Genomic DNA, 27577 nt, shown 5'->3' with positions numbered 1-27577 from the left:
AGTGTTACCAACAGAGTGCCCCTAGGCCAGAGCCCCCATCACCAAGACAGTGTTTACAAAGAAGATGCCAAGTCCGAGACTGGCTGACCCTACATGGATGAGGATGGCGCACGCTCTCCCCACTGGACCTCAAGGCAAAAGAGACTGAACAGACGCTGAGAGGATAAACTGTAAGACCTGCCTTTGGTGCATCCAGCTTGGAAATTCAGCCTTAGAACTCTACTGACAGCCCCTTCCAGCACCTCATTCCCTACTTCTTTGTACACATATCCTAGAGGAAACTGTCCTTTTTGTTTGGATTTAATTCATTCAACCCCTAATTCTTGATATGTTCATGATGCTATACTGGGTGCACTGGTAAGTCTCAAGGAAAGTCTCAAGGAAAGCTAATACCACTTGGTCCTTGCCCTCAAATATAGTTTATTGTTTTTGAGTTCTACAACTGAATTATTTTAAGCAGTATATAGTGATCTACCTTAGATTCTAACCTAATCACTTTAAGATCCAGTTTATAAACTGGTACAGCCACTATGGAGAACAGTATGGAGGTTCCTAAAAAGACTAAAAATAGAGCTACCATATGATCCAGCAATCCCACTCCTGGGCATACACCCAGAAGAAATCATATTTGAAAAGATACATGCACCCCAGTGCTCACTGCAGTGTTCACTGCAGCACTATTTACAGCAGCTAAGACATGGAAGCGATCTAAATGTCCATCAACTGAGGAATGCATAAAGATGTACATATACACAATGGAATATTAGCCATAAAAAAGGATGAAATATTATTTTTGCAACAACATGCATAAACCTAGAGATTATCATACATAGACCTAGAGATTATCATACTGAGTTAAGTAAGTCAGAGAACAACAAAAATCTTATGATATTAAATGTGGAACTTATTTTTTTAAATGATGCAAATGTACTTATTTGCAAAGCAGAAACAGACCTATAGGTACCAAAACAACTTATGGTTACCAAAGTGGAAACGTGGTGGGGAGGGATAAATCAAGGGCTTGGGATTAACATATACACACACTATTATATAAAGAATAATCAACAAGAACCTACTGTATAGCACAGGAAACTCAATGTTCTGAGATAACCTATATGAGAAAAAGAATGAATATGTGTATTTTTATAACTGAATCGCTCTGCTGTTTACCTGAAACCAACACAGCACTGTAAATCATCTATCAAGTACAAGTACTTCGCTCAATCGTGTCCGACTCTTTGAGATCCAGTGGACTGTAGCCCGCCAGGCTCCTCTGTCCATGGGATTCTCCAGGCAAGAATACTGGAGTGGGTTACCCCTTCTCCAGGGGATCTTCCCGACCCAGGAATCGAACCCGGGTCTCCTGCAATGGAGGCAGGTGCTTTAATCTCCGAGCCACCAGGGAAGCCCAAAACTATAAACTATAAATCAACTATACTTCAATACAAAAAAAAATTCAGTTCAAATTCTAGATTCCCCTGAAAGACTTTGTTCATTTCTTTTGGAAATTCTCTTCTTTCTTTGATCTCTATTACTTTGTGACTCAACTGGTAAAGAATCTGCCTGCAATTCGGGAACACTGGGTTTGAACCCTGGGTTGGGAAGATCCCCTGGAGAAGGGAAAGGCTACCCACTCCAGTATTCTGGCCTGGAGAATTCCATGGACTGTAAAGTCCATGGGGTTGCAAAGAGTCAGACACGACTGAGCGACTTTCACTGAACTTATTTGTATCTATTACAACTTACTTACATAAGGTTTTTATAGCCTTAAGTATTTAACTCTTTCATGTATGTATGGACTAGAAGTTCGATCATATGATAAGTAAGCCAAAGGTCACAGCACCTCCCAGTTCTAATGAGATGCCATACTGAGAGTTCTGAGGCTGAGCCTGGGTTCTTGGGGAGCATCATGTTCCCTTAACAGTCTCTTCCATGAATGTGGTAGCATGGGCACCTCCTCATTGTTTGCACCCCAATCTTGGTAGATGTTCAAAAAAACACCAATTGGCTCTTGAGGGCAGGAGCAAAGGAAAAAGACAGTCAATCAAATGGTAAATCTATCCCACCCAAGAAAAAGAAACTGGCCAATAGGAGAGGGCTTCTTACCAATTTCAAAAGTCACCTTAGGCACTGTTGATAGACTGACACTGCCCTCATCCCAAGAAATACTATATGCAACATCTGGAACAGCTTTGGATCTTCTGAGTGACACGAATGGGAGGCATTTACATGGGAGCAAGCCAAGCTGGTGAAAGCCCATAAACTGTGCTCTGAGGCTTGGATGAATGGAACAGGAAAATGTGACGTCAGAGGAGCTTTGCCAAGCGTATGAAGACCCATCACCGAGAAAATGGAGCACGTGGAATAAGTCAGCCCCAGAAGGTAAGGTAGAGTCGATGGGAAGCCACAGGTGTCTTGCTCAGTTTGAAGGCGAGGGTACAGATGAAGGGTGCCTTCCTTGCCCTCCCACTGAGGGCGTCTGAGCAGAGACTGGATGAGCTCAGTGCCAGCAGTCATTCAGTCCCTGCGGAACAGGGCAGCCCGCAGGCTACATTGCGCCTACAGGTGTGTTTAGTTTACATAAAATATTTTCAGAAATATTAGAGCCAATATTTGTAAGTTGGGTGATTTCACATAAAAATTATCTCCAAGACATGGAAGGTCTGGAAGCACTGAGACTGCATCCTCCCAAGGCAGCGAGTGTCAGCTGATCCCACCAGGCCTCCCTGGCCGGGCTGTGCGTACCCGTTTCCTGCTGCCCAGCCTGGGCTGCCTGTGCTCACCATGCTACCTGCGCCCATCAACACGTAAGCTTGTGACCACGGATGTGGAGCGCTGCTGCTCCGGGAACCCTGGATTTCCTATTTCTGACTGACACATTTGTAAAATACCATAGAAAGGAACTGGATCTTCCTTGTAGCTCAGACAGTGAAGAATCTGCCTGCAATGCAGGAGACCTGGGTTCCATCCCTGGGTTGGGAAGATCTCCTGGAGAAGGGAATCCCACTCCAGTATTCTTGCCTGGAGAATCGCATGGATAGAGGAGCCTGGCGAGCCACAGTCCATGGGGTCGCAAAAAGTTGGACATGACTGAGCGACTAACACTTTAGAAAAGAATTAGCAGGAAACGAAAATTTTAAAAGACATACAACATGCATAACCTCATTTTTAAAAAAATTAGACACACAAAATTATGCTGGTAAATTGCTCTGTAAGTGTCTCAATGCTTATTCATTGCTGCCCTGTTCACAGGAGAACCTCACTTGAGTAACACTGTCTAGAGGATTGCTAGAGGCTGCCTCAGATCTGTGCAGCCTGCCTGTGGCCTTCGGAACTGCATACTGATTAACTTCAAGGGCATCAAAATGAGCAAGAACATCCCACATCTTGTCCTAGACATGAAGAGAACTGTAACTCCCCTTCCCTTGGCTTTTTCCCACAATATTACTAGCTGAGTTCCTTAGAACCTGATGTATTTTTGGCATTTTACCTTAAAACACATTTCTTAACTCAAAATGTGAACCTCCCACGCCCTGGGTTCCACCTTCTGAGAGAAAAAGGCCGAAGCCGCAGCTCACTGTCACTCGGGCTCCGGCCAAATGCATGGGGCTTGGGTGCAGCTCATAATCCCCCCACCCCTCCAACAAGTAACTGCAAAGGAAGCCAGCAGCATGACAGTCTCACCCAAGGAATGCTTACGGGCAAAGCAAAAGGGTAGAGTTGGAAATTGGGCATTACGTATGCAGGAAGATGAGGCATAATTGTTCATTTCCCCCACAAATACATTTGTTTATGATTTTGATTTTCTAAGTACTCAGAAAAGCACATCATAAAGTACTTCTGTCTTAATGCTCCTTTTAAAATCCCTAGTAACAGCTTCATGTGCTCCATAGAAACAGACCATGTAATTTATTCAGGAAAATTAAAACCAGTAATCTGGTATTCTGTGTAAAGACTTTTCCCCCCGTGCATGTGCTTAAAAAACATTAAAAGAAAAAGAAAACAAATCTGCATGTGAAAACAGCCTTTAAAATGAATTACTACGCCAGAAAATCAAGCTAAGAGAACTCTGTTAAGGTAACTATTTTCCTTTCTTGTTGCCTTACCGATAAAAGAAACTGATTTGGGGCATCTTAAATAAAGAGTTGGACAAGAAAGAAAATGTTCCACCTAGAAGTGTCTTGCACTGGAGGAGGTGGGTATTTTTCTTTGCACTGTAATCTGCAGTAACTTTATCTATAAATCCTGAACAAGAAGTGTCTAGAATAACCACACTTCATAAGCTTTGCTGAGTTGAGATATCTACACGGCAAATCTTTCGATGGGGAAACATTAATGCTTTTTATATTAGTGATCATCTGTAACACGAGCAATTAAGTGCAATACTAATGGACTGTGGCCAGGAACCTGTTACTAATATTAAAAACTGACAGAGATGAATAGGTCTGGAAGCAAAACCAGGCTGACAAAGACATTTTTATGAAGTGCTTGGACCTATTTGATTTAAACCAATCAGAGGCAAGTTTTGGACACGTCAGGCCTTCAGCGACAATGACGCATTCACAGGCATCGTACCATTTCTGCTATGCCTTAAATAAAAACACTGATTCTTTTCAGCAACCTGTACTTTCATTATTACACTCATTAATAAACCAAAAGTGTCCAGCTAATATACAAGCAACATTTACTGAGGACCCAGCTACTTTTTTCTTGTTGAAAAAAGAAAACATTTACTGGCAACATGAACCACACTGCATGAAAAATAAATCGGTGGATAATGCATAGTAATCACTCACTGCTTCTCCATCTTCTAGGAAAGCAAAGTTGGTGGTAGGGAAATAGGAGGAGGAGCTCGTCTCTGTATTAGAGTGAAAATGAGAGCCCAAGTAAACGGGCAGCAGAGCACGAACTCCAATCAGATGTTAAGGGCATCTCCAGGCTAGATGTTTGCTCACAAAATCCTGGCCCTTTACAACTCCTTGAGCTTTCTTGAATACGGTGGCCTTTCCCCAACCTTGTCATTTCTGTCTTAATTGTGTGAGCACAGCCTATAACTAGCAAGAATGAATGAAATCTGCCAGTATCACCCAACACAGTTGTAGCCAAGAGCTTCAGCCTTTTCTTTGACCTAAGCATAAATGGTTCGGGTTCCGGGACAGATCTCAGTATACTCTTCCCTTCTTTGGCAGAAACATCAAAGAGAAGACATGTAGAGCAGCAATTCCCAGACATTTCTCTCCACCACAAAACACAGGAGTATGGATGATTCCTTTGAGAACATAGTTCAAATGAGTGAGAGTGGCATTATGGGAAGCACAGTCTGATTAAAACAAAAAAACACAAACCTACCAAAATTTGCAGATGATTGACTTAAACTATTATAAATGATTAATTATTCATGACATCCCTTATAGTGACCACAACAATGCAAAACTTAGATGGTTGAAAGGAAATGCCCACTATAAAACTCTTTGAGGAGAACATAGGCAGAACACACTTTGACATAAATCACAGCAATATCTTTTCAGATCCACCTCCTAGAGTAATGAAAATAAAAACAAAGATAAACAAACAGGACCTAATTAAACTTAAAAGCTTTTGTACAGCAAAAGAAACCATAAACAAAACAGAAAAGACAACCCACTGAATGGGAGAAAATATTTGCAAATGAAGTGACTGACAAGGGATGAATGTCCAAAATATATAAATAGCTCATGCAGCTCTATATGAAAATAATAACCCAATCAAAAAAAAGTGCAGAAGATCTAAGTAGACATTTCTCCAAAGAAGACATAAAGATGGCCAAAAGGCATATGAAAAGATATGCAACACCACTTATTATTAGAGAAATGCAAATCAAAACTACAGTGAGGTGTACCAGTCAGAATGCCATCATCAAAAAAGTCTACAAACAACAATACTGGAGAGAGTTAGGAGAAAAGGGGCCTCTCCCACGTGTTGGTGGAAATGTAAATTGGTCCAGTCACTGCAGACAATGGTATGGAGGTTCCTTTAAAAACTAAGAATTACCATATGATCTAGTAATCCCACTCCTGGGCATGTATCTGGAGAAAACCATAATTTGAAAAGACACATGCACCCCCAATGTTCACTGCAGCACTGTTACAATAGTCAAGACATGGAAGCTACCTAAATGTCTATCCACAGAGGGATGGATAAAGAAAATGTGGTACATACATACAAGGGAATATTACTCAGCCATAGAAAGACTGAAATAATAGCATTTGCAGCAACATGAATGGACCTAGAGATCACCAAACTCAGTGAATCGGAAAAAGACAAATCACTTATGAATAGAATGTTTTAAAAATTGTATGAATGAACTTACTTACAAAACAGACACATTTCAAAAACAAACTTATGGTTCCAAAGGGAACTGTGGGAGAAGGGATAAATTAGGAGTTTGGGATTAAATTATACATACTACTATATATAAAACAGATAATCAAAAGGACCTACTGTATGGCATAAGGAACTCTACTCAATATTCTGTAGTAACCTATATGGGAAAAGAATCTGAAAAAGAATGGACATACGTGTATGTTTAACTGAATCACTTAGCTGTACCCCAGGAACTAACAACTTTGTAATCAACTATACTCCAATATAAAATAAAAATTAATTACAAGAAAATGCCAGGAACCGGGATGATGACCTTGCTATTCACCCTGCAACAGCTGCTCTAACCTGGGTTTCGGGTTCTGCACAGCGATTTCTAGGTTGGGGTGCCGTGTGCCCCCCGACATAGTTGACTGCTGTCTCTCAGCTCCAAACCCACCCTTCTGCACTCTGCCTGGTGATACTGGGATTGGGACGACATAAATTCCAAGTCTCTTTTGTCAGCCATCTTCCTACTGGGGTTCTGCAAATGGCCCTAGCAGGCCAGGCCAAGGGAGGAGGGACTGCCTCCCATTTTGCTTGCCCTTCCTTTCAGTGCCACGCCAGCAGGAACTTAGCAGCGGCTGCTGGTTCCAGCCTCTGCTTCTTCCCACTGTCCCTGAACAGTGTCCTCTGAGATGGTCTGGCGCCAGCCACCTGCATGCACCTCCAAAGTGCCCCCTTGAGCTCCTGAAGCACAGCACTCCCTGGGTGCCTCACCTGTGAGGACCTGAAGCCCAGGCTGCTGAGACCACTGTCCCAGCTTCCGGGTGGTGATAACATAAGCTCTTTATTCTCTCAATCCTAGGAAACCTATGGTTAGTGCCTCTGTGTGAGTGGACTGCTTCACACCAACACTTGTTTAGGCAATTCCCTATAGTAAGTTCTCTTTGTTGAATACTTAGGTGTGAATTTTTATTTTCCTCCCTGGATCCTGACTGATACAATGACCAAAGAAAATTCTAGATTTGGAAGAGTAACTGACATAGCTTTTCAAAAACTGTATTCCAGCGGGAGACCAAAACTTTATGAATTTTGCTCCCAAGAATGAGAGAAGAAAAGTCTCTAAAAATCTTTAATAATGCTTTTTAGTTGCTGCAGTTGGAGGTACTTCTATTAGAATTTTCCATTTTGACTGACTGCAGGCATGTGGGATTCTGCTACTCCAGGAAGAGGTAAATCATGAAACAAAGTACACAACCTTCAAAAGAACGTATCTTGGCATTTGAGATTGCAGCTATTTTTATACACACAACTGCTTGAGTAAATTAAACACAGGACCATACACATGTACCTGCTGCTATTAAACCCAAGCCTTTTTCTATCCCAAAGCTTATCTGTTATTTGACCATGTGACACTTTGTGATATATTTGATTACTTTTTCACTCCAATGAGGTGAGCTAGCTCACAGCTGAGATAACACTCCTTTTCTCAAATTTTAATCCCTATCTGGTTCTTTAAGTGTGATGGGTCACATGTTGGGGACATTTGCACGTGAAGCTAAGGGAGGTTCACTAGCATAATAAAAACTGTTTGAAAGTGGAGAGTGTGTCTAACGAAAACGTTTTCATTAAAGCTTTGATTCATAATCCAACAAGAGGACTCTGATACCTCAGCTGCCACTTACAGAACACTCACCCCAGATGCCAGTGCCTTTTTGTACTAGAACTTCAGTGCTGCACCCGCTGCCAACAGTGAGAGTATGGTCTTTTGTATTAAATACTGAAATACACTCACTTAAAAACAAAAAATCCAATGCAGTATCCTGCAACAATGCTATGAAGAATAGTAATTTGAATTTCCATTATCAATTAAAAAAAACTTTCTGGATTATAACACTGTCAAATAAAGCAGTTTCTTGGGAATACTTTGTGAGGCTTTTTCATAGGGTTCTAAACCCAACTTAATTTACTACGATTATACCTATAAAAACATTGTAAATTTCACCGAATGGCCATATGAAAAGGGACTCTGTAAAGTGCAGTGCAGATAAAAATACAATTGGACTAGAAATATGACTAAGAGTTGGTGTGTGATGTGACATTATCTGAAGATGCATTTGTGTGATCAAAGATGGGTGTTAAGCATGTGGGTTGAAGCTGGGACGGTAACTGATGATGTGAAGAGCAGCCATCAATGTGGACTTGTGTTATACTTTTCAAAGGAGCAAGTGATACGGCCCGTTTGCTCAGCTGTGTCTTGACTTCATCCCATCCATGGCCATTATGAAAAACACACCCAGACACCTCTACTTGGACCTCACAAGCTCTGAATGTGAAACCAAGAAGCTGAGTCTGTCTGGACTTCTGCAGGGATATGCCAGTGATAAGGACGTTGGTATGACCTAAACAAGTATGGACTGAAAACACAGACCAATGATAACACATGATTTATCCTAACTGGTCTTCAATTTTGTGGGGCACACAGTCCTAATGCAAAGGGGAAAATTCCCATGGATACAACCCTCATAGTACGCTAATTTGGCATTATTTCTTCTTTGCATTATTATCATCACCTTTCTGAAAGAAGCTGAAATTATTAGAAAACCAAAATACACAGAGCTTGGCAAGAAAGGATTCCCTGGGTCAAAAGCACAGAAGAAAAACACCAAGATGGGGAAAAAAGACAACAGGTCTTATCTAGGAACAATTTTCTTATTAAAGAAATACTTACTGTTCAATATTAGTACTTTGAACATTAATACATTTCTATGCTAATACAGTCACATGGCAACTCCACAGTAATACCGCAGACCTGTTTGCCAGAAGCTGAAAGTTCTCATAGTGAATGAACCTACGGAGCACACAGAATATACTGAATAATCCATGCTTGTGGTTGGGGGGGAGTATCAGTATTGTCAGACAGGGTTATAGGATAAAACCAAACTAGGAGAACATCTAATTCTATTAGCGCCTGTAACCAGAGAAAGCCAGGTCCCCTAAAAACCACACGGCGGTGTGCAAAGTAAAACGCCAGGGATGCTTCCCGTTTCCTCAAAGGTCTTACGCTTGACGCGTTCACTCTGAATTCACACACTGTTCGTGAAGCGCCGACTTCCCACGCACGGGCGTCTTACCTCTCGTAATGCCTGCGGGTGCACGTGGCGGCGCTGGTGCTCCCAGGGTTACCGCCCAACTCATCGTAAATATGCTTCCACTGGCGGCGGGCTGTTATCTGAAAAAGTGGCAATGAGAAATTCAGTCTTGCACCGTAAGAGATTCGCAGTGCCAGGATTCAATACATATGCAACAGTCAGAAGAGAACAACAGTCTGTCCTGGCAACCCAGAAACAGAGAAGTCCAAATGGGTCTGTGGGGAGACTCCTGGGCTTCCGGGAACATCTCACTTTTAGCACTTCGCTTTACAGTGAAAATGGAATTCCGCTTTGGGCTCTGTATCTTGTCACCCTTACAGCATTTTTATCCAAGATATCTCCCTGGGTATTCATGTAGTTATTTGCCCCCAAGATCCCAAATGCATACTCTGTTCCTTTATGTAATGTGATTAAAGCATCAAAATACAGATTTCAGCTAAAATATGTCTTAGTATATCCATTTAAATGAATCAGAATTAACACTGGTTACTTGAGGGATATGGTAATGGGTGGCTGAGTACACAGGTAAACACAGAATTTCCATAAAACATACTTCTGTATCTTCTGATTTTTGAACTACTGTGATGTGTTACCTAAATTACTATACAAATTAATTAAAATGATCAAGTTGGTTATGAAATTTCTAGTCCTCTCAGGCTGTATTTTTACGCCAGCTGTGCTAACCACCAGAACAAAACCAAAATGTTAAACTGTCTTATGTCACAAGCTGTTTATTTTTCTTCACTCAGGTCAGGAAAATGGGATATTGATGAAACCCTATGAAAATTAACATATTCCAAAGTTAAAATGTAAGGTCCGTATTTCACTCAGTTGGGTGAATAAAAACAAACAGCTTGTAATATACTGAAAGGCATACTATGGTCTTGTTTTTCTTTAATTTTATTTTTATATATAAATTAAGATTTTAACAAAATAACAGATGTACAATCTGGCAAATGATTACTTTGGGGAAACCACGTCATCTACTACATATGAGCAATCCAGTGTTTCCTTGAAACTGCAGAGATAGAGCAAGTTCTGAGATCCTTGTGAACATTTCCAAACAGGGCTCTGAGAAAACTCTTGGTATTGGCATGTGTAGGGAGCTGGGCGTGGCATTTAAACAAGCAGAACAGGAGGCATCTTTCGAAAAACACCGCAGAGCTGACAGCGGAGTTCACTTAGGGCTAGAGGCGTGAAAAAAAAAACTCAGTGTGTAACCAGGGGCTCCATAATTGTGAATGAAGGAGGAAAAGGGTGGCTAAATACTATTGGTTAAGTGGTACCTGTTTCAAGTAAAAAGAACCCCTTCAATTCCATAAGCCCTTAACAGGCCCAAGGAGGACCTCGCGACGATGTGAGTCGTGCATTGTTCACTTTCCCATGAAGCATTCTTTAATCAATTTGTTTCAATAGTTCTCATTAGACCGAACCACCTCTTACATCTACTAGCAGGTATAACTAAAAATCCTCCTGTATTTGTAGCTTGGTTTAGATTATAATAATAAATGTTTTCAAGGCCCTTTAAAAATACTCAAAATACATATTTTGGTAATTATTTTATATTTAATTACAGTCTCCCTCCAACCTTTTACATAATACAGTTCAAGGTTGGTCTGTTCTAGACCTGTGTACAGAAGAAACAGGATACCCTTCTTCCACGTATCTACATTATTCCTAAAGCTCTTAGAAGACGGAGGCCCTTGGAACAAGACTGTGAGTTCCTGCAGTCACTTTAGAAGAAATCATCACTGTATTTTCTATTTGGTAAAGAGTTTTCATATCCATGATATCATTTACTCCTCCCATCAGCCTGTGAGGCAGCCTATAGGAATCTCATTCACAGGCAAAGGAAACAAGTCTCAGAGAGGTTGCACGATTTGCCTAAGGACACACAGCAGCAGAGTGGGAATGCCAGGACTCATCCCAATGTCTTATGGTCCCAAGAGCAGACTTTTTTCCACTACGTCAAAGCAGCCTCCATATCAGAATGACCTGGTGAATGATGTGGCAGGGTGATAATACAGAACTCCAGGGGCCTTTTGCTTCAAAGGAGGGAGATAACTGTGGGACCCATTGCTTTTGCTACAAATTCTGAAACTCTCACTAGTGGGAAAATAGCGCAGCTAGGAGGTCAGCAAGAATCTAAGGCAGGGGGTTGGGTTAATAGCTCTCTGAGATGTTACTCTCTTAAAGTATCTGTTAGAACTGTGGTTGCCGCCACCCTGCCCCCTTGGTGAACAGAGATTCACCATTAAATCATGAATAAGTCCCAATTTGATCAGAATCTGTCTGTTCACCCATGCATTCACTCACCAAACATTTATTGAACCTCTCCCATTTGTTGGGTACTGTGCCAGCAGCTGGGCGGCCACAGTGCAAACCCAACACCTGAGATGCCTGCATCCTAGTGGCAGATTCCAAAAATCAACACATGACCAAATATATAAACAAAGGAATACTGATTGTGAAAAATATAGTGAGTAAGAGACCACTGCTGACAGGGATATGCGTGCACACCGGCCATGCTCCCCACCCACAGCCTATCATCCATACTGAGGTATGCCTATCACAGAAATGATAAAACTTCTTTGAGAATAGATAATGAATTATCAAAAAGAACAAAAACAAAGTCTTCCTCACACTAGGATTGAAACTGTGGCAGCAGGAAGCCAGCATCAGTCACCATTCGGCGTTAATAAGCCCTGTGCAGCTGGCTAGAGGTCTGTGTTAGGCCCCTAGTAGCAGATTCTGCTGTTTAAATACAGTTTTTTGTTTTGTTTTGTTTTTTTTAACCAGTGGAGAAAAGACAAGGGCCGGGCCTTCAAGGAACTGGGCTCTCTGTTTACTGAGCTTCCACTGGCCAGCCTAGATGAATCAGGCCATTTTGAGATAATTTCTTTCCACAGGAAAGTCATAAAATGTGCTCTTTCCAACTGCTAAATGCTTTTAAGTACACAGGTCTCCTGGGTATACATCTCTCCTTTTTTTTGTGCCCAGATGCGCTTTTAATTCAAACGCTGACCATAGGCTCTACAGCATGAAACGCCTCAATCCTCGCCTTGTCCAAACCTACAGGGGGTCGCAGAGCCCCACGAGGAGAGAGGGGAAGACAGAGCCCTCCTTCCAGGACAGCCCTGGGCACCATGCTCCCACCTGTGTGCGTCTGCCTTCTGTTCTAACTCGCTCTTTCGTCCTGCCTGGGCATGCATTTGCTCAGGGTTCTTATTCTGTTGTCCTCCCTGCATGTGTTTAAGCTTTAAACCCATCTAGGGGTAGGAGCAGCGTCTGCCTCCTGGTATCTGGCCCCCAGCCCCACTCAGCTGGAAAGTTTGATCTAGCTGCGGAGTCAGTTTGATCAACTGTTCATGAAGCCTCAGGCTTCCTGGTCATGTTCATGTTTCAACCTGACCCATTATTTTAGGTTTCTAAGGATACAAAGAACTCTGGCTCTCTACTTCCTAAAGAAAAACTCCATCCACGCAGTGACGTCTCTCCCATTGTGCTTCCCCTGTCCCCCCTCAAGGGCCTGACTTAGACAGTAGGGATTCTTGACAGCCTGTCTTCTGCTGCTACTGTTCTAGGGCCTGTACTGGGTACAGAGGTCCTCCTTAGTGTGGATAAGACCCACGAAACTGTGAAAAGCACTCTACACCTGTCATATTCACAAAGTTCTCATTCCTTATAGTTACCCCTCTGTTTCCAAGGACCTCGCTGCCCCTCCCCGTGGATAACAAAATTCATGAATGCTCAAGTCTCATATAAAATTTGCATATAATCTATGTACATCCTTCTGTGTACTCTAAATCATCTCTAGATGAGCTATAACACGAAATACCATGTAAATGCTGTATAAATAGTTGCCAGTGCTTCACAAATTCAAGTTTTGCTTTTTGGAACTTTTCTGGGATTAATTTTTTTTTTTCCTGATCAAAGATTGGTTGAATTTTCAGATGTGGAACCCACAGATACAGAGGGCAGACTGGAAAGTGGTTTTTAGACTCTCTTTAGAATTCAGGTGGTGTTTTAAAAGTGGCCTGAAATTAACTCTCAACAATGCCAGTCCTTGAGAAGAAAATGGACCCAGTGAGTAGGAAAGGAATCTGTCCCTCCTCTAATTTTATCTGTGAAAATGTTCTGTTACTTAAAAAAAAAAAAAGAACTGGAAAATATTTTAACCCCAAACAGTCTTGGAGCCTTGATTTTCCTACCTTTGGAGTCACTAAGATGAAATAATTTTGGTATTTTGTGGCCCGGTGAGGAAAGTCATTGGAAAACTTTTAGGACAACAGCGCGCCCACTATGGCATGACTTTGTAAGAGTGTGCAGGATGTGGTTAGGAAGTCAAAAGGAGTCTGCCTGTGAGCAGTGTTGCCCGCGGCGCTGTTGTGAGAAACAGCCTTTTTTCTCAGGACACCTTGAGGGCGGACTGAATTCAAGGAAGATGACTTTTTTTTCCTGGTAGTACTCCAGGAACTGGAGCCTTTCAAAGCTACATGACATCATCTTTGGCCTTGAGAATTTTGAATTAAGCAAGAGGCTTTGTCTGTCCAGAGAACTAGGGTGAGATTCAGAGGATGTCTTGAAATGATGTCAAAGCCAGAATCTGATGTCAAGGCCTAATCCTTCCAGCAAGAAGACAAGTGGCTTCTTCCAGTTGTGAAATAGTGGTCCTGTCTCACCCCTGGGGAGAGGCGGGACTGCGAGCTGGCATTCTTAGAAGGCAACACACTTGCTCTTGCGTGGTCCTCTGCCTCTAGGATAAGATTTACTCAACCCATTTCCCAACTCTACCTCTCTCCAAATATTGCCTCTGGCTCGCCAGCAAATGTTTAGCCAAATGGAAATCACTTTAGCAAACCACCATCAACATGCTGCATCCTGGTAATACCCCAAGCTACTCTATAAGCCTTAACTACTTCACCAGGCACTGAAGTGAAGACCTTCTTAGCTCATCAGCAAAACTTTATTCAGTTCTGTCTCCTCCACTGTAGGTGACCCAGACTCTCAAATGTTTGGAAGGAGAAATCAGATATATGATTGTTAAAGAAGACGTCTCATTGCCAACCAATCAAAATGCCAAGATGATGTGTTTTAGGAAATCAAATCCATTCAATGTGTTTATGATCTCTAAACCTAGGGATGCAGAGACATGATACATATTTCTAGCAAAAGCAGAAGAGGCCAAGAGAACAGAACATAGCTATTAGTTGAATGCTACAAAGGCTTAAAATAGAACTTCTGCTCTTTTAAAAAAAAAAAATTCAATTTGAGGGCTGTGAAGGACTAAAATGAAATAATCCATAATCCGCAATTCAAACCAGAAGGTTTGGAATAGTTTATAACCACAAACAAAAACAAGCCAATTAAAATGGCCTCTTCTTATAACCAGAAGGAATTCCAGAGAGATCTCTTTATCCAATCACAAGTTAACAGCAGAAGAAATACATCTACAGATTTTAAACTTGCAAGTTTTTACTATTACTGAGTATTTACATCTTCCAGACTTCTTGACCCATCTTCTAAGGTCACACATTTTTCTCAAGAATCAGAAAATCTCAACTAGTTAGTTGGTATATCAGGTAAGGTTCGTATTAAGGTCAAAGAAATGACTGAAAGATGCTACCAATGAAGGTAGGTTATTAGATCTTTTCTTTCCCCAAAGCATCACCCCCAAAACATAAAAATATAATAAGAGACTGCTGAGGATGCAAAGCACAAAGAATTTATAAATCTCTTCCTCCTAGTGATGATGTTACAGAGGTTGAGATAATTGTGCACGAAGTTCTCAGCAGTTCAAAATTTGAAGAATGCCAGGATGACCCCATTCAACTCACTTCATCTCCTTGTGCCTCAGTTTCCATATATGGAGCAGGGCAAGGATCTTTTTCTGCACAAAGGCCAATTCATGAAAAATAAAAATGTGAGGGGGTTACACTTTTCCTTATTCAAAATGAAAATAGCTCATCGAGTCCCAATTTAGATCGCCACTTTACCAAATGGAAAAATAATCGTTGGAAACTTTGTGCTGCTTTTGAGCCAAGGAATGTTAATATTCTGGCATGTTTATCGTGTTTATTTAGTAATAGCCTGAAGACAACCTTCTCATCTTTGATACTTAGATGGGGGCCGCATTTTGAAGCTAGGAGTCCTGAAGTTTAATAATAATCATTGTTACCATTAGCTTTGAATTAACAGAATCCGGGCAGTTTTTTTTTTTTTTTTAAGGAAAAGGATTCTCAAATTCTCAGGCCCAGGCCCCACTCTAGAGGTAATATATGAGAGACCTAGAAAACTAGTTACACTTTAAAATTCCCCATTGAAAATCTGAGCTGCAGTTCTTGAGTAGCCTCTGCGAACCACTGATCTAGAAGATTCCAAGATCTCTTTTGAGCTCTAAATGACAACTCTACACTTGCTTCTGATAGCAGATGATCTCACAGATAAGTATCCTCTAGTAAGGCTGTGATGACAACTTAAGTCCTCAGACTTTGGATATTATTAATATATCTCCTGGACTGACTTCAAAACTGAATCCTCACTGAACATCTCACAATTTTATTAGTCAAAATATACTAAAGAGAAATGTTTTCTATACTTCAGAGGTTCAAAAGCTTAAAGGTAAAATCAGAGTGGCAAACTCAAGGGCCTGCAGGGCCAGCAGGTAGGAGGAGGCAGGTTTTAGAAAGGAAGGAGGAAAAGGAGGAAAGAAAAAAGGAAGGGAAAAAAATCCCACCAGTTGGTTTTATTCAGTTTATGGCCTCAGATATAGATTTTATAGTGAGACAGTCACACAGATTCACTGCTTGAGATGGAAAAATGTGGCATATTGTGAAGAATGCAGGGACCCAACAAAGGATGAAGGAGCTGAAGGGTGAAGTGGAGAAGAGAGGAGGAAAAGGACAGCCCCACAGGTCACCAGTCCCCTTTGTGGCTTGGCTCAAGAGATGTGAAGCACATAACCAGATGGAAAGCAGGTGCCAGTCTGGTCTTCCATGTTTTCCAGCCCAGTCTTTCTCTCCACTCTGTCTAGCACAATACAGGGCAGGCAATACAGGCGGCAAAACACAACACTTAACTTGCTGTCAATCTTCATGATCCCAAGCCCTCACTGCCAGCATCCAAGGACCTCCTTCCCTAGGCTCCATCCTTCCCTCTGAATTCCCCTTCATGGTCATTTATCCCAGCCACCTAGTGACTCTAAGTTACTCAAACTTGCTATACCTAACTTCATTCTACCTACATAGTTTGTTTCCCCGTTTGACTGTCTCATCCTTAGAAGACCATAATCTTTCACATCTAAATTCCATCCGTTCTCCAATATTCTGCTCAAGTGGCATCATACCTGTCAGTCTTTCTTTCTCATCTCTAAATGAGGAAGTACTTTACCCAAACAGCGCAACTGATCTTCTCCCACTCTGTCTTACAACTGATGCCTTTCCTGGGTGGTAAGCAACTGGAACCCCTAGCCTAAATATTTTTATGTTCCCCAGAGTGTCTAACACTGCATATTATACTTATAAGATGCTCAATAAATATGTGGTCAGGTGATCCGCTGATTGTGTGATCATTCAGTCATTCATTCAACAAAAGAATAATCACTGTTTGTTCAAAGAGTACTGCAAATGCCTTGAAAGTCATCAGAAAGTTTCTTTTATATTTTCTACACCAGTCTGCTGTTGCTCGTTAAAAAAAAAAAAATTCTGGTGCAAATACATAAGATACAAAAGCAGGAAAAACTGATTCAGTGAAATTTTCTGGCTCTCTCCCTATCAGTGAGTAACAAAAAAATTCCTGGGTTTCAAAAGACATTTCATAATGTTATGCAATATCATGTAACTATCTGCAGTCAGAGTTCATAAGAATGTGTATTCCTATTCTGAACATTAAAGGTTAGACTTAAAAGTCTGGGCTATGGGGTGGACTGCTACATTTATGAGACTAACACTGAATAAGTTATCATCTTTTTCACATGCACGAAAGCTATAATTAGCTCAAGATTTTACAAAACTATGAGCCACAGTGGGAAGGAGTAAATCTCCCTGCCTTATCAACAGATCCAACCAAGTGAAAAACTACATTATTTATTTTTCAGTGGTGCACTCAGTAAAACAGAAATTTTAAGCAAATTATATCTATGAAATACATGTTTAAATATAGTTCATATAAGTATCTGACTTCCTTATAAACATGTATTGCCTATATAGTAAACATTTTACATGCATATAGACTCACAAAGAATTCTTAGAATACCAGGTTATTAATTATAGATTAATACCAGATCAGTTAATACCAGATTATCTGACTCACGTATTGCTTGCCATCTTTTTCCCATCCCAAGCCCCTGACATCAAACCCTCATATTAGTTTGTGGAATAAAATGCTATATCTGGCAAGAAACACTAGTTATTATTTTGGGTTAAAATGAGTTTCACTTTCTTGACTTTCTGTCTCTGGCATCTTACTTTGATACAGAGATATACCGCAGGTTACTCTGTAAGGAAAAAAAAAAAATAATGTCTTCAATTGTAGAAGAAACTGCACAACTCAATCTGATCACTATGTGGAGGAGAAAATCTTTCCAATGACGACATCTTCCTATGTCACTTGATTTTATTACAGATGTCATCTCTGTATGCTATATTAGTGCAGCTCTTTCTTCTTCTTTTCAAGATCCTAATCTGAGTCTGTTGCTCTAACATTTTATCGGTTCAAAATTCATGCTGTAAAAATCCGTGGCCATCAAATTTTCCTGTAAGCTAAAAATAACCCGTTCCTGTCAGTTAGAATTAGCTGATAAAGAGTGTCAGAGCCTGTTCTGAGTAAGTTTGATAACTTCCTGTTTATGCAGCACTGACCCTTGTCTAATAAAGCTTCTCTGCTCTAGAATGAGAGGAGATTCTGCTGCATTCTATTCCTTAATGGCCAATACTGATTACTTCTGAAAGCCTTTAATACATTTCCCATATTAGACATGAACAGATGTCAGGTATGTTGCCAAGGGAAATTTCTTTTATGCAATCTTGGCTTGTTGTACAATAATAGCCCTTTCTCAACATGGGAAAAAATTACAGACCTAACTAATTTCCCTGACAGGGGAGAGTTACATATGTTTTCCACTTGTAGTTTTTACGACAAGTTTACAATTTTGCCAAACCTGGAACTAATTGGGACTGCTTCCAAAAGCGGCCCAATAAACCCCCAAAAGTGTACGGCCATTTGAAAAGGCAGTCAGCGACGGTCATGTTTGCATTTTCTCCATTTTGGTCAAAGCAGGGTGGGGGTAGGGGGAGTTAGATTGCAAAATTATTTCATTTAAGTTGCTTAAACACTTACTGTTTCATATCCTCCCAGTTTTTGAGCAGCTTGAAACATAGTCCAAAGGTTAACTGTTAGAGGGACAATAAGTATTTAGATAAGCATTGCATTAACATATTTCCAAGAAATGTCAATTAAAACATTTTGTTTTGTTTTTTCAATGAGAAAGAGAAATAAAAAGAAATATTAACGTAACCCAGAGAGCTAAGTTCTTGGGAAACAATCTGCCAACGGGTATTCAACAACAGGGTATATTAGTACCACTTAAAATATTTCTTAAGAAACAGTCACAAATACGGAAACGGTGCTACTTTTAGGATAAAGGACAACACAATGTTTAGTCCCGCTGCCATCAGCAGACCAAGGGAAGCTACGTTACAGCCTCCTTGAGAAGAGCATGGGATTTCAAAACAGGGCTTGTCTTGTAGGACCCTTAGAAAGCGGCCATTGATTCAACAGTAATATGTAATGCCTCCTTCAGAGAAGAGCTCTCCATAATCAATAAATACCAGCCACGTTAATATATGATTACCTTCACAGAACTTCTGACGGCAGCAGCGTATTAAAAGCTCATAGCATATTTTGCCATTGCGTGGTGCCTTGCGCTGAGCAGGTAAATACGTAAGCCACCCTTGAGGGTGCGGTTCATTCCCAAAGGAACTGAAATGTGCCCACCTCGTCCCCTGACTTACTTGCCTGTGTGACGGTGCAAATACGTATTTTTAAAAACAAATCTCTCTTCACAGGGCGTGCGTGTGTTTATGCTGTTAATCATCTATGCCAAATTACTGGTAACCCTGTTCATTTGTACTAATACCATGCAATGGGACTGCTGTGGGTTTGATTCTTTCATAAGAGGGGAAAATTGAACTTCACGTAATTCTTTGGTAAAGGAAATGAAGAATAAAATTAAAACAACAACAACAACAAAAAAACGGCTCTTTGACACAACACTTTCAAAAAGCCTCACTGAACCTTGCACTATTTCAAAGCTATCAAGAGGCCTGCCTCAGCCTTGATTTAATCTGAACCAATGCATAATGCAACAAAGCTGTTCATAGTACATTAATTTTACTTCTATTTCAAGCAGCCAGTTTTCAGACAAACATTGTAATCATTCGTAGTTATATAAGTTTATAATGGCTGCGAGTGTTCTCTTGCAATCAGTGCCAATTGCTATTAGGTATGTAAATTGTTATGTAAAACATACAGGTTTGACATTCTTCATCAGAATGACACATGGTTTTAATCTAGGAAGAGACATTTGGAGAAAATACTATTTCAAACCAGGGGCTCATCGCTTTGTGTACCACAAAATCCAGACAGAGGTAAAATATACACTCAGTTGTGAAATCAGGACAGGGTCTGGGTTTCTTCTCTTTTTATATGGAATTCTGCTCAGCCATGAGTTCCCTGTTCCTCTCTAAAATATATGATGATGCTTACACGTACATGTCAAAGTAATTCAAAATTGGGCCCTCAGTTCAAATTTGTGGATTTCTTGTTTCCTCTGAAGTCATCAGGTCTTTGTTCTCTCTTAACAAATTTGGGGCTTAGGAAATATGTTTTCTCTTTGTGGTTGTTTTGTCCATCTTTAAATGTCCTCCTTTTAAAAGCTGTCTTTTCACAGGCAACATCTGTGCCTGATAAAACTACGTCATGTTATTATCTCAGAAGAAAGGCGTTACAGACACTCAAGATTGACAAAACAGAAAATGAGAAACTTTCAACATGTCTATTTCCAGTCATAATCAGTGGATTCAAGCCTATAAATATCTCACTGCAACTGCCCCAGAAGGGAACAATGTAGCAGAAAGAGGCAGGGGGAAGAAATTCCTGGCCTGGATGATTTGTAGATTTAGTATAAACAGAGTATCATCCCCAGTAGAGGATTTCAACATAAGCCTGAGTCAAAAATTTCCAACCCCCAATTCAAAGAGTCTGAGTAGCTTTGATATTTCAGAAATGAAAACAAGTATACTTACTCTGTTTAAAACCTAAATAGGGTATTCGTTCTATTGGCGTCTTTCTTTCTTTCATGTATTTATAAAGTGCCACCAGGAAGGCCTGCTCATCGGCCCTACACTCTTCACCAATGGCAACCTTTGGTTTTTCTTCATTGGAGACTTTTTTACAATTATTATGGTTATTCTTCGGTTTGTTCAAGGCTGACCTAGCCTCACATTTCACCTGGAAAGGGGGAAAAGAAAAAAAAAAAAGGCCATGTCAAATCCAGCGCAGCTCTGGGATTCCTACAGGGATATAGCTAGAGACATCGTCCACTGAGTGGAAAGGGGGAAACCAGGAAACCATCCTGGCCCTGAAATAGCTCCTAGAGCATCACAGACCACGGATGGTGAATTTCTGAGAGGGGCCAGAAACTGCGGTAGGCTTTGGGGTACTATAACCTTGGTCACAGCTACTCAATGCTAGAGACGAGAGCCATCACACACAGTATGTAAACAAACGGATGAGGCTGTGTTCCAATAACATCTTATTTATAGAAACAGGTGGTCAGTGGGCCATGGTTTGCCAAACTATGCCAGCCTCTTTTAGACTCCTTACCAGCATGTTGATGTGAAACCAGAAAGTGTTTACACCTGCTGGGACCACTCTCCTGTCTCTTTATACACTTTATTTTCCTAAGGGGTACCAGTGGTTACTGTCATCATGGAAGGAACCCTGTGTTCTTAGTAAGAGTCCCAGGTTCTGCACTTTGGATCAAGATGAAAGGCAAGTGCATTTCTTCATAGTAAACTGATCTTGTTGCAACTCTTCCCAGCAACCTGGAAAAACAGGCCAATGCTGGCTGATGTCGGGAGCACCAGCAGAGTCTCCGCCATCCGTCACCCGAGCGTGATGCCCAGACACACCCCCCATAGGAAACCAGACACCCCCCTCTTTAATGAGGGTGCCTAGCTTTTCAGTCAGCTCTGAAAATCTCGTAGATGTTAAGTGGCCACAAAGGAAAAAGTAGAGGTCAAGTAAAAACCCAGGAGGAGTAAGTGAAAAGCTTCAGAATTAAAAAAATAAATGGTGGTAAATGGACCACATGGAGCAGCTAACCCCACGTTCCCGCCTCACTGCCATGTTCTACAAGAGGCCTTTGATGGTTGTTAAATAATACGCTAAGGTGCTGAGCTGTTTTAACTGTCAAAGGGGGAAGTACAAAGGGTCAAGCTTCAAGTTCAAGTGCGCCCACGGGGAAGGAGTAGGTTCCAATATTCTTTACATCTCCGACCTAACATCGGCGAGGAGAGGACGAGTGTCCGGGAAATATAGTGAATTAACATGTCCCACACAGTCGACAAGGTTTTCCCTTTCAGATTCCTGACCCCTCTCTGTCCTTCCATTCAGATTCTCCTTTGCAAGCACTAAGAACATAAAAGGCTATGCTTATTTATTAAAGGGAAACATCTCCTCTACAAGGGTTTTCTTTATTGCTGATTCTCTCACAGGAACACACCAGTTTAATATCTAGATGGGTCCTGAAAAAAATAAATAAATAAAACTTCCTGCACAACTCATTCAACCCAGCCTCTAGATAAGATTTTCATTTTTAAAGGGCAGTGGAAATGGGATGAAAACATTTTCCCATGTAGGATTTCTACTTACAGTTATTTTCAAACTTTAGTACTTTGTAACATTAGATTAAGGCGAGCATCCTGGGAAACTTTATGTTGTCATCATTTTTCACTGCCAAATTTTAGATTGTTGAGTCTAAAGTTCTGATGAAATCTATAATTTAACAGCTCTTTGAAATCATAAAAATCACTCCAGTTCTAATCTGTATTGCTTCCTGGCTTTTTCTGAGTGCTTACTATGTAATCCAGCTCTATTCTAAGCCCTTTTTTGGTGTTATCTCCTTTCATGCTCGTGACCCTAACAGGGCAGGTTATCACCCTCCTATCAGAAATGGGGAGACTGAGGTACGAGAGGAAGAGTAACACGTCCAAGACCATAGGATCGCATCCAGCATCCAGGTTAGTAAGTAGTGAGTTAGGGATTTGAACCTTAGTAGTCTCAACCCACTCCAGTATTCTTGCCTGGAGAATCCCATGGACAGAGGAGTCTGGTGGGCTACAGTCCATGGGGTTGCAAAGAGTCAGACACGACAAGTGACTCAGCACGGCATGGCATGGCAGTCTCACTCAAGGACTTATGGTTTTAAACACTATCTTTTACTGACACTCATAAAAATACTAAACTGATAGTCAAAATGTTGTTATTGTTCAGTTGCTCAGTCATGTCTGACTCTTTGCAACCCCATGGACTGCAGCATGCCAGTCTTCCCTGTCCTTCACTATCTCCTAGAGTTTGTTCAAACTCATGTCTATTGAGTCGATGATGCCATTAAACCATCTCATCCTCATGCCCTCTTCTCCTCCTGCCCTCAATCTTTCCCAGCATCAGGGTCTTTTCCAATGAGTCAAAACATTCTTCCAATTAAAAAGTGTATCTTATTACTAAGCATTACAAAACCTATAGCTTAGAAATGTGATTTACCAAGTGAGAAGTAGAAGATAAAGCTAGGTGGTTTCTAGAGTGTAAAGAGCTCCATTCTTTCTGTTGTGTGTCAAGCAAAGGGAAAGAAACCAGCATGAATGGAGTAGCCACAGTGAGCTGGGAACAGCGCCGTGGGCTTCATACAAGCATCCCTGAGTCCCATTTTACAGAGGAAGAAACTGAAGCTCAGCGAGGTGATGTATTTTGGCGTGTGGCTAGGGTCAGGTAGAACTCGGAGTCTAGAACTCAGATCTCCTCACTCTAAACCCCTTAAAAACAGCTCTGCATATAAAATCAGGCTGAATCTTAAGTTTGCAGTGAGAATAGGCCAGAAGTTAAGGGAGTATGAGCTTTGCCCCTCAGTGTCCAGGGAGCTGCCTCACCCATGCAGAAACAACCAGAGACAAAAGGCGGCATGGAGAGCCCACACAAACCCAGTCCAAAGTCATCAGACCCCCGACGACAGGAAAGGCTCCAGGTGCAGCCTGGCTGCCGCCTTCTGGATTGCATCCTGAGCCTCAATGAGCTCTTTCTTGAGTCTGGGGGATTCGTAAGACACGAGCAGTAGTTTCCCTTTACAGACTAACTGCATGCATTTCTCAACATACGTGAGCCCTCTAGAGGATAACTCTGCTTCTGGGTAGGACCAGGTCAAGTTCCTTTGTACAATTTTTCACACTTACTGGAAACTGTCTCAGCATTTTAAGCTACTGAAATATTACACGGGAACTAGTCTTCATGTAGACCTCAAGAAAGCCCAGCCTTTTGATGGTAACAGGTAATTACTATAGTCTGTTTTTCCTGACCTGAGCGCCTTACACTTGTCGAGTTCACTAAGAGCTTTGGGGTTTCCAGAGTGATTGAGGAAGTGCTAATTAAAGGATCCACATTTAATGTTTGCAGTGAACCACCACCTATTTGATATTAACCACATCCTTTCACTGGATTGAGCTGTAACTAATCCAGCCTTCAACCAAGGCAGCAGGATGTGCTGAACCAGCAGGAAAGGAACCAGAGTCTAATTTCTATTTGGTCACTAACTTCCTCGGAAATCCTCATTTTCCTCCTCAAGAAAGCAAGAAGGATAATCCCCGGGGTAAGGTCTTAGGACCAAATGGGATGAAAAATACTGAGAATAACGAAAGCATCACATTTGTAAAATAGTGAAAGTATGTTGGTGATTTCAGTGAAAGAACATACTGCAGTTTCCCTTTCCAATGGTCCTTCTAGAATATAAGCCGCCTGTTGTGTACTTCTGGTCATTGCAAAGTGCTTACAGGATGTGAAAAGTCATTTGCCTTCTATCAACGGAGGCCTTTCATTTGAGAGCCAGGCTAAGAAGACTTCTCTTATATAAGTCACCATGTGAATAAGTTTTTTGCCCCAGACCTGGATTTGGGTAGGACATGTTCTTGTCATCTTCAGAGAACTGGTAGCCTCTTCTCCATGACTCTGTCATTGTAAAGCCATGCATTCTCTGTCCCTTGGAAAACACAGTCTTGCAAAGTTTTCATGTTCTCACTAAAAGAGGGCAAACTCTGGATGGCGACAGGCAAATTAACTTGACCTGCTTTTCCAGTCATGCAGACGACAAACTGAGTGGGTTCTTACTCTGACAGCACTTTGTTGCATGGAGCTGCAGAAAGCTGGTACTTATCCATAGTTAGAAGTGGTCTGTTTGAGGCACTTCTGAAAAAAACAGCCACACAGGTCTTGGTTAAAAAGCCCAACTGTCACCTGCAACGTTGCTTCCAGTTCAGCAACTGACCAGATGGTCACAGGCTTGTAACCTCTCCTGTAGTATTTACTGAGAAGAGACCACTCCAAGACACACATGCCTTTTGCATGGTTTTCCTGGCCCCAGATGTGGCTTGCTTATTCTGCAGGGACTTTGCATCCATTCGTCAGTGACAACAGAAGCCCACCATACTTCATAGCTACCAGCCTCTCTCTTCTAGGTGAAGTGGTCTTTCCAGACCCAGTGGAAGCAGCCAAGGCAGGACTGTAATCCAAGACTCCCAAGAAGAGCAAGGCATTCAGACTGGTCCCTGGGAGCTGACTACAGAGTGACATTCATCCACTCACCCCTGATATCTGTGATGGAAGGGCAAGCCTCCTCCTTGTAAAGATGCTGAATGGCAGTGCTGGGCAGGGCAGATGGAAAGGGTCACTTAGAAAACCAAGGCTAGACTACCATTCCTCCTAAGAAGCAGGTGAGCAGCAAATACAGTCTCCAGTTTTCTTCAGTTTTGTGGGTCCCAGTATGAGTCCTGAGCTGCCTTCCATGGAAGGAGAGGTACTGTTCTTGCAGGTCAATTGTGTGAGTTCTGTAAAATTCCCAGAGGCTTACTGTGGTGGTGGCTGCAAACGACTCGAGAAGGAGCTTCATCCTGCTGGGCTCAGGTGCAGAACGTGCTGGGATAAACACATGACATCACCTTAGAGGTATGGGGCAGGGCTCCAACACGAGACGCTGTCAGTACAAGCTCTGCTGAGGGCTATGATCTGTCTTGGCTCCATCCTGCAGTATCTTGCAAGCCACATCATAGGGAATAAACTGTTCCCGCTGACATCCTTCAAGATCACAGAAGCCAAAGTCCTGGATAGGTACTTGTAGGGCCAAGATGTCCCAATTACGAGAAAATGTCACCCTCGGTATCCACATGGACTCACTCACAGGAGGTCAAAGGAATAGAACAAAAATAACTTTAGGCAAAAACAGATTGGTTTTTAGCCAGAAAATATACATTTCTACTAGGTGATCTTTTTAACCCTTTGCAATTTTGAAAGTCCTCAGAACTTCCCGATGAAACAGTCATGCTTGAAGATAAGATACAGAATGTGAATGTCTGTGATTTGCTTCTTTACACTGGAAGAGAAGTGGAGGGCATGGCAGAAAAACAGTCAACTGCCAACACAGAACTGAAGTCATGGTTTTCCACATCAGGATCTTCTAGATTCACTAAAAATGCTCCCATTTTTGTAAGTTTAGTCCTTGGATCTGGAAATGTGGTGTCAGTTGAATTCTGGGCTTCAATTCAGGTCTTAAAGGGGCTATTGCTGTCTTTGGCACAGAAACAACACCTAAACGCAAACACCCCGTAAACGGAATCATGGAAATACGATCCAAGCCCACAAAAGTGAAAAAGATAAGCCTAAAAATATGAAGTGACACTTCACCCTTCACGGTGCTAAATTCTTCAGGCATGCACTTTCAAGATTCCTAAGAATGCTAAGGCAAAATGGCCCCAGGTCCTGAAAGAGAGTCTAGAATTTGGACTTCCATTCCGCATTACGAATGATCTTTAAAAACATAAATGTGTATACAAGTATATGTATACATGTAAGGACTGGGCTACGAGTCTTTAATCCTAAGGTCAATTAGAGGGGATTTGGAAAAACATAACTTGAAAAAAAAATTCATTCTAGCCATTTCTAATTCCATCCAGTTTTCATCTCTGAAGCATATTTAGATGAATACATTCAGAAAGAGGATGGTTCATCCAGTCTATTTTTGATACCAGCAGAGTAAACTATGTCATTGTGTCACCTACTATGAAATCTCAGCCTCAATGACGTGGGCGCTTAATCATCTGTCCTTTACCCAACCCTCCAAGCCGGGAGGTGGGAAGTCTTTCTGTTGACTAATCAAAATGCCTCCACTGCCCCTCCCCCAGCTCCCCCCTCAACCCCCGCCAGGGGAGGGGGGTGGCAGGAACAGGCACAGCAGAGAGCTGTGAATACCAAAGTCAGATTCTGAATTGAAAACTGCCACCAAGACACAGGCGCACAGAGATAAAGAGAAAAAGGGAAAAATAAAAAGATGCAGCAAAAACGAATCCCAGCGAATACTGGGGAGCCAAATGACTGTACCTTGGCAACGGATTTGCCATCGGAATTGTTGTTGGGATCTTTACCACCACTGAAAGAGTCTCTTCTTTGTGGGCATGGCTTCTTTTTGCGTGGTCTGCCTTTAAGATTTGGCGCTGAAAACAAATGGAGAACAATTGAGAGGCATTTTCATTTGCGTGGGTTTCCTTATTAAAAACTGAGACACTCACTCCAGCGGCGCCCTCTAATTGTTCTGAGAAATGTACACATCTGCGGTAGCCAAGCCTCCTTTCAGACGTCCCTCTCTGAAGGGCTGCGTCTACATAGCCTCTGCACTTCTGGACATGTTTCCCAAAGCTAACCTGTTACACTGGAACACGTCTAATTAATGTAAATACAATGAAGCCCTCGGCTTTAAAGGACGATGA

At 41.6% G+C, this 27577-nt stretch overlaps 1 protein-coding gene across 2 annotated transcripts in view; it reads right to left on the bottom strand.

The window, feature by feature from the left end:
- Window positions 1-27577, bottom strand: part of ARID5B (AT-rich interaction domain 5B) — a 193025-nt gene that overhangs the window by 17596 nt on the left and 147852 nt on the right. For both annotated transcript variants that reach the window (XM_070782166.1, XM_070782167.1), the window contains 4 exons: window positions 27192-27304; window positions 20798-21002; window positions 18831-18883; window positions 9477-9574 (listed from right to left, as the gene is read on the bottom strand). In XM_070782166.1, coding sequence (XP_070638267.1) covers window positions 9477-9574; window positions 18831-18883; window positions 20798-21002; window positions 27192-27304 — 469 coding nt within the window. The remainder of the gene's footprint in view (window positions 1-9476; window positions 9575-18830; window positions 18884-20797; window positions 21003-27191; window positions 27305-27577) is intronic.

This window comes from Bos indicus, chromosome 28, assembly GCF_029378745.1.
Source record: "Bos indicus isolate NIAB-ARS_2022 breed Sahiwal x Tharparkar chromosome 28, NIAB-ARS_B.indTharparkar_mat_pri_1.0, whole genome shotgun sequence".
NCBI classification, from domain to species: domain Eukaryota; kingdom Metazoa; phylum Chordata; class Mammalia; order Artiodactyla; family Bovidae; genus Bos; species Bos indicus.
The sequence above is the reverse complement of the archived record's forward strand: the minus strand, read 5'-3'. Positions and strand labels throughout refer to the sequence as shown.